Source organism: Arachis ipaensis, chromosome B3 (genome assembly GCF_059453495.1).
Source record: "Arachis ipaensis isolate K30076 ecotype BB chromosome B3, ASM5945349v1, whole genome shotgun sequence".
Classification (NCBI taxonomy): Eukaryota; Viridiplantae; Streptophyta; class Magnoliopsida; order Fabales; family Fabaceae; genus Arachis; species Arachis ipaensis.
This window is the reverse complement of record NC_142438.1, coordinates 89,354,221-89,361,632: the sequence shown is the minus strand read 5'-3', so window position 1 is coordinate 89,361,632 and position 7,412 is coordinate 89,354,221. Positions and strand designations below refer to the sequence as shown.

Here is a 7,412-nt window from a genome sequence, read left to right as displayed (position 1 = left end):
TTTTCATGTTGTGTTTTAATTGATTTTTATATAATTTATTCGGTGTTCCTCATCACATATTATTAAATTCTTCAAAAGATTTTTTTTCAAAAACAATAAAAAATATTTAATTTGGACTAAAATCAAAAAGGTAATAGATTAACTATTAGATTTTTTTTTAATTATTTATATAAAAAAATATAACACATTCATCAAAATATATATAACAAGCTCAAGCTTCTTAAAATTTTTATAAATAAAAAAATAATTAATTTATATTCGTAGAATATATAAAATAATTACTATATTATTATTAAATTATAGATTAAAATTCACTGATTTAAATTTTCTTTTTATTTTTAGTATAAGCATTAGAAATAAATAATATTTTTATAACTAAATGTAATGTAATAAAATATATATAATATTAATTAGTTCTTAAAAAATTTTTAAAAAATAGTTTCTTTCATTTTAGTAAAATAACTATTTATTAAAATAGACAAATTAATTATTTTCTTTTCATATACAGTTTTTTTAAGACATAAAAGTAATTAATTAGGATATTGGTTAAGATAATTAAAGTTACTATTTCATTAAATTTTTAATTTAAAGAGAAATCCTAGTTAATTTTGATATAGAAATTTCGAATTTGAAAACATTGATAAAAATTATGTTAAATGTTGATTTATTTTATTCTCATTTAAATTAATCATTACATAAGTTAAAGTTTTGTTTGAAGTTATATTCGAGCTTTAATCTGATTTTTAAGGTTTTAATTTACATAGTTTGATTTTTTAACTTAGGTATCCGTGACTTATATTAGAGTTTTAAGTGTTTAGTTGAAAAAAATTAAGGTAAAAAAATTCAATTGTCACATCAAATAGTCGCTAGAACGTATAATGTAGCAGTCGTTAGTATAACACCCTCACTATCAGAAGTCACGCTTCCGGCTGCGCTACTCTGATAGCAAGAAGTATTACGACTACTTTACATACTAGATATTAAAATAGGAGCCTATGACTCGACACTGTATCACTGATTTCTTTGAAAAACCAGAAATAAATACTTTATCTTAAGAAAAATATAAACAGGCATATATTCATATACAAGACTCCTTACATAATAATTCAGTATATTATACATATAAAACATACAATTCCTATCTCTCTTACAAACTTGTAATAACAAAGACGAGGGAAGAAAATAATTTAATTAATACAACAGCATATAAACCAAACGCAGTATAACTTTTCTTAATGCTTCTTCATCCGGTTCCTGAAAAGGTAAATCTGTAGGGGGTGAGAACCTAACCACACGGTCTCACCACAGAGTTTCAAAGTTGTCATAAGAAGATATTTAATAAGAAAACTGTTTTCAAGCTCAGTGATTATCATTTCCTTATGAATCTTTTAAAACCAATAGGAGATCGTTCAAAGCTTTTTCAAAGAAACAATGTTTAATTTTTCAAAAGTCCGAAACCTTTCCTTTCTTATAAGAAAATCTCAATCAGAAACTAACCACGCAATCAAACAACACAGTCATTAATTCAGCACCAAAGTTCATTCTCAAATGTAGCACGCCATGACAAATACAGGCAAGACAGACAAGAAAAGCACAAGTTGGTAGCAGTTACAGCAAATAGTTCAAGTAGTAGTTAAGAACAGTTTAGCAATTAGGCAAACCAAAACAAGTTCAAACCCAAGCAAAACATACAAATGCATATGATGCATGCCTGTCCTATGGCTGATGAGGCTCATCTGTCGGTTATCCAGCCAACCCGACAAGTCTGAATTGTCCTTAGACTGTCCCCCGACGTGCATCCCCAAGAGTCTATGCATGACTTTTTCTCAAATAATCAATATTACTCAATGGGGGTAAATTCCCGGGAATTTATATAGTGCCCGGTCACACTTACGTCGTAGGGTCAACAGAGTATCGAGTTTTCAATCTGGTACACATGGTGGCAAGCCACGACACTTAATCCAGGGAACCTCGTATCTCAGATATTTCAAATTCATAAGCCATATGAATAATTCAAAATTCATATATCAACATTCTCAACATCATAATCATTCATCAATCCAAATCTCATTTCCAAATTCATTTCAAAACCATATTTCAAAGAAAATCCTCATTATCCTTCTTTCCATTCCATCCCTTAACAAATCCTAATTCAAAACATAATTCTTTCTCTGATAAATAAATCAATCTTATAAAATATCATGTTTAAGAACAAATCTTTTTAATTAATTACTTCAAATAAAACTTCTAATTTTATAAAATTTTGGCAGCATCCTCTTTAGAACTTGGACATTGCCACCTTTTTCGGGTCTCATCCAAACATTTCTCAACCATTTCCAAATCTCATTCATTTTCCAAAATTCAACTAGTTCCAATATCAAATTGTTTTCAAAGTGAATCAGTGCCACTAATAAATATCCTTTTTAAAATCAAACCAGCTCAAATACTAAATTATTTATAAAGTCAAACTAACTCAAAATTAAACCGTTTTCAAAATTAATTCAGTTTCATATTCCAAATCATTTTCAAAGCCGTTTCATTTACCTTATCAAAAATAGCTTCAAAACCAAGAAAGCCGTTTTTCATAATAATTAACTAAATAACCTTTTGAATTAATTCCTTTTCAGCAATCACAAACTACTCAGGTAATTAAGCAATCAGGCACTCAGTCCAGCAAACAACCACATTTATAAGACAATCATAATCTCAGGCATATATTTCTTACATTAATATCTATTTATAACAACTCTGTAATATAAAATGAATTTTAAGAAAAACCCCTACCTCAAAGAATCAAACCCGTAGCGATTTTAACGTGACAAACCCTCTTTTCACCTTATTCTACAGCAGCTACGTTATGATTTGTATTTCAAGCACCCTCTGCTAGCGGAGAAGAATGGCAGGAAAAAGTAATAATCACAAACACAGTAGCTTTAGCTAACAGCTAGAATAAACACAACCAAGCAAGGCAAAGAGGAACATTACGCACTAATAAAATAGAATCGAAATGGAGCATTATGGCAAGATAAAGTACAACAGAATTTGTCTTACCAGAAAAGAAACAAGAGAATGGGGAACGGAGAAACTATAGCTTCGACAATATTTTCTTTCAACAATTAGAACGGCGAATAAGGGCACAGCCGAGCAGAAATGGCAAGCTAGTGGCGGTTGTAGCATTAATCTGAACAATTAAGGCAGTAGAGATACCAACAATAATCAAAATAGTGAAACAGAATAGAAGTGGAACAGGATTCAGGAAAGCAGAAACAGGGTTACCGGTAAATCTGGCCCAGTTCGGCAACAGCGTAGGCAAGGCTTCTCTTTAGTGGTGAGACGCGGTGGTGGCAACCCTGGCGACAACCAGGCGTGGCAGTGGCTTGAACGGTGATGGCAATGGATGAACGGCGGCGACTGGGCGACATTGGCTCCGACGGCGCGCAGGTCTCCTTCCTCCTCCTCTCTTTAATCACGTCACTCCCTCTCTCCGCGGCGGTGTCACAGCAGCAGTGATGGGCTTCAGCGGCGGCGAATCGCTAGCGACAAAGGTCTAGCAGTGGCGAACAGCTTCTGCTCGGCGGGCTCGACGACGGCGCGGCGAGAACGACGATGGCGAGCACAACGACGGCGACCCTCCCGCGGCGGTGGCGACACAGTTGGCAGCGTGAATCCCTTCTTCCTCCTCGCGTTTCTCTCTCTGCCTGATCTCTCTCCTCTGCTCGTGCATGACAGGGGCTCGTGAACGAACCAGGGCTCCTCGTGTAGCAGCTCCTCGGAACCGTGGCGGCGGCGTGATGACGGCACGGTGGCATGTGGTGGCGCGGTTTTCGTTCTCTTCTTCCCTCCATGTTCTGCGTTTCTTTCCCTTTTCTTCTTTTTTTTTCCTGTTTCTTTCTTTACTTCTTTTTGAAGGGGATGGGGTTGGGTCAAGGGAGTGGCGGTGTGGAGTGGCGGTGAGGTGGGGTTAGGTTAGGTTAGAGGTAGGGTAGTAAATTAAGGTTTCTGATTGGGAATTTTGGGATTTTATTTGGTGTAAATTGGGGTTTTGTTTAATTTTAATAAAATTGGAGTATAAAGTATTAATATTTGAAAAATTAATTTAATCTCTAAAAGTACTTTAAAATATTATTTGTAGTATAAAAATACTAATTGATTCTCAATAATTTACTCTAATTGAATATGGTAATATAATTAATTTTCTTTATCTTTAACTTAAAGTATTAAATGATATAAATATAAATCATCTAAAATCAAATCATATAAAATTCTTATTATTTCATAACTACCAACTTTATAATTTAAATATAAAAAATAATTCAATAATTATAAAATTAGGTAAAATTCTAATTAATTATCAAAACCTTATTTAATTTTGATTTAATTAACTTTAATAAAATAATTTCTGAGAATAAAATTTCTAATGAATAAATGAATTGAAATTAATTCATAACAAGATTTATTTGAAAATTTTGGGTCTTACATCCTACCCGCCTTATAAAAATTTTCGTCCTCGAAAATTGATACAAAATAAAAGAGATTTCATATTACTTCACTCTTGATACCAATATGTAACACCCTCACTATCAGAAGTCACGCTTCCGGCTGCGCTACTCTAATAGCAAGAAGTATTACGACTACTTTACATACTAGATATTAAAATAGGAGCCTATGACTCGACACTGTATCGCTGATTTTTTTGAAAAACCAGAAATAAATGCTTTATCTTAAGAAAATACAAACAGAAATATATTCATATAGTTTCAAATACCAGAATTTTTATATGGTATAAAGGTATAAAGGGTATAAATATTATGCGAAATAGAAGTTACAAGATAGTCTTGATGTACAAGGCGATATGTTTCAAACATGTAATGGTAAAGCAAGGCGGCAAAAGGTTATAAAACAAGCCGGAGTTAAAACGATGTCCTTAACGTCCGTATACTAATCTCATACCAACTTCAGAGACTCAACTATTCAAACTTCAACATAACTTATCTCCATCATTCTTAACCTTTCTTCATTGAGCAACTCATCCAAAGGTTCTCGACTTTGTCAAACACTTCGCAAACTTTACTACTGGTCATAAGTCCCACATCAACAGAACTCTTTCACATAAAATAAGGTTTCACAACTCCCCGTGACGTCGTATACTAAGTCTAACGGTCACACAAGATACCAAAACTAATCTCGAGTATACTCAGAAGGATAATAGACCATAGAAAAGAAAGAAAAGCGACAAGGACCGCGTTCACGAAAATTTGAAAGAATAAATAAAATTGCGGGTAAACAAGGATACTCAAGCAACGAAGTTTGCTAGAAAGAAATCAATTGATAATTTCAAGGATAACTCTTGGATCAAAGAAATTCAATAGGATCAATAAGAAGAAATTCAGCGCATTACTTTGAAACATATCCAAGCTGAGTTGAAGAAGTATGAGGTTTCATAGAAAAGGAATGATTAAAGATTACGGTGACGCGTTACCGTGGAACAACTTCAAATGATCACGGGAGTTTCATAGTTCATGGAGGAATATGGAATCAATAGCCGTGTTGCAAAAGTTTTAACATAGTCAGAAGTGTAAACAGTCAAGATATGCGTGAGGTACAAATGGCGAAGCAAAGAAATTTAAATTACATTTCAAGAAAAGAGAAAAGGAATGACACATCAAATTGAACGACACAGTTTAGAATGCATAAGCCAATACAACATAATGAAAAGGGCACTTTACAGTTTCAAAGATTCAAGGGTCGGCATCATACCCAAAATAATTCCAATGTTATGTCAAAGAGTACAAGACTTTATAAAGAGAAGTATAATGGCAAGGATAGACGTTTTTAAAGATTTCAAATAGCAGCTTACAAATAAGAAGTGGACATATGAAAAGATTAAAGATTTTCAATGGAGACGATGAGAAGAGAATGGTGCATTCGTTAGAATTGAATTTAAGCTGAATCAAAGTACATGATTCACAAGAAAGTGACCAGAGTCAAGGACATCATTTACAGAATCCACGGGAATTTGTAGGAACGCAATCAAATGAAAGGTCCACAAGAAATAGATAAATTTAAGAGGACGATCATCTTATCTAATAAAAAGAGAAAATATGAAATAAACAATGGGGAAAAACTGAGCAAAGTATAGATGTTTGCGTTACCTTGAAACTCCGCGACTCCTTATAACTTTGTACACTTACCAAATTCATTTTTCATGCGCACAATTCACATCACTAGGAGCTAACATACAAGGAATATGGAATTTAAGAAGAGAAGGACAAACGACGTAAACGGTATTTGCAAGAAATCGGGAGATTTCCCAGGTTCACAATTAGACAAGGATGGTATTTCGCAAAGACTTTGAAAATACGTGAGATTATCAACAAACAAAGATGTACATAAACAATAAAGTGTAATGTAAAAGAAGTTAATTCGAAAGCTTAAGAAGGAATTCTGAATCAAAGAGCTTTGACACGGACAATAATAGGAAAAAGAGTACAACAACTTAGAACAACTTTAAATTGAACCTAAGGGAATTGGTTTATCTTTTTTTTTTAGAAAGTATATAAATTCAATATTTAAAAAAAAAAAAACTAAACAAAGGTAAATATTATGTTATGCTAAATTAAATTCAAATGAAAATAATTTATATAAAGTTTATTAAATAAAAATTAATTAAAATAAAAGCAAAAATCTTGCTTTAGGAGGTCTGAAGAGTTTGTAGATACATAATCAAGTAAATATATAAATATGCATAAAATTCGAATAATGTTATAAAAGAATCAAATTAGGTTCAAATGAGAAAATTAGAGGTAAGGTATTCTTATAAAAATAAATAAAGATTAAGTAGTACTTTTAGATAGAAGCATGTTGTAACTATATAAAGAGACTATTCATTTTTGTAGGAGAGTACTTATAAAATCAAATGTTGTCGTATTAAGAGTTCAAATAATGGTTACAATCAGAATCAAACAGAAAGAGAACCAAAATAGAACTATTTTTAAAAGAGATTCCAAGATAAGAGTTGCAGAAGAAAACTACTATAATTAATGCATTTTATCAAATCAAGGTCAATTTTTATTATTTTTATGAAGAAACATAAAACCAAAAATTGTAATCCGAGCAGGACACACAATAATTGCGAAACACAAAACAGGAGGACTAAATCGCATAATCAGTTTACTACGAATCACGACTCTTAAGATTTCAAATGATTTAGGAATCAAGGATTATGCATTACACCAAAACTAATTGGAGATCAAATTGACAAATACCAAATTTATGAACAGTGTTAAGGTTGAATGTTCCTTAAAGATTCAAGCAACAATTAGGAACATAATCAAACCAGGATATATATGAATGACAAGACATGGTAGAAAAATATCCAAAACACATTCCAAGAAGAAATCAAGAGTTAGAGA

At 32.1% G+C, this 7,412-nt stretch overlaps 1 protein-coding gene across 1 annotated transcript; it reads right to left on the bottom strand.

Moving 5' to 3' along the window:
* Positions 1–1,191: 1,191 nt before the first annotated feature.
* Positions 1,192–3,809, bottom strand: LOC110270211 (uncharacterized). The gene is made up of 4 exons (XM_088508356.1): positions 3,581–3,809; positions 3,277–3,376; positions 3,052–3,181; positions 1,192–1,254 (listed from the first exon to the last, which is right to left on the bottom strand). The coding sequence occupies exons 1-4, from the start codon at positions 3,807–3,809 to the stop codon at positions 1,192–1,194; spliced, it is 522 nt and encodes a 173-aa protein (XP_088364482.1).
* Between the last annotated feature and the right edge of the window lie 3,603 nt (positions 3,810–7,412).

What these genes read in the sequence shown, in the direction of transcription:
- LOC110270211 (XM_088508356.1), bottom strand. Translation starts at nt 3,809, where the DNA reads ATGCCACCGTGCCGTCATCACGCCGCCGCCACGGTTCCGAGGAGCTGC. An exon ending in TCTCGCCGCGCCGTCGTCGA is followed by an intron (nt 3,377 to 3,580) that starts GCCCGCCGAGCA and finishes TCACCGTTCAAG; the next exon opens with CCACTGCCACGCCTGGTTGT. An exon ending in GAACTGGGCCAGATTTACCG is followed by an intron (nt 3,182 to 3,276) that starts GTAACCCTGTTT and finishes TTAATTGTTCAG; the next exon opens with ATTAATGCTACAACCGCCAC.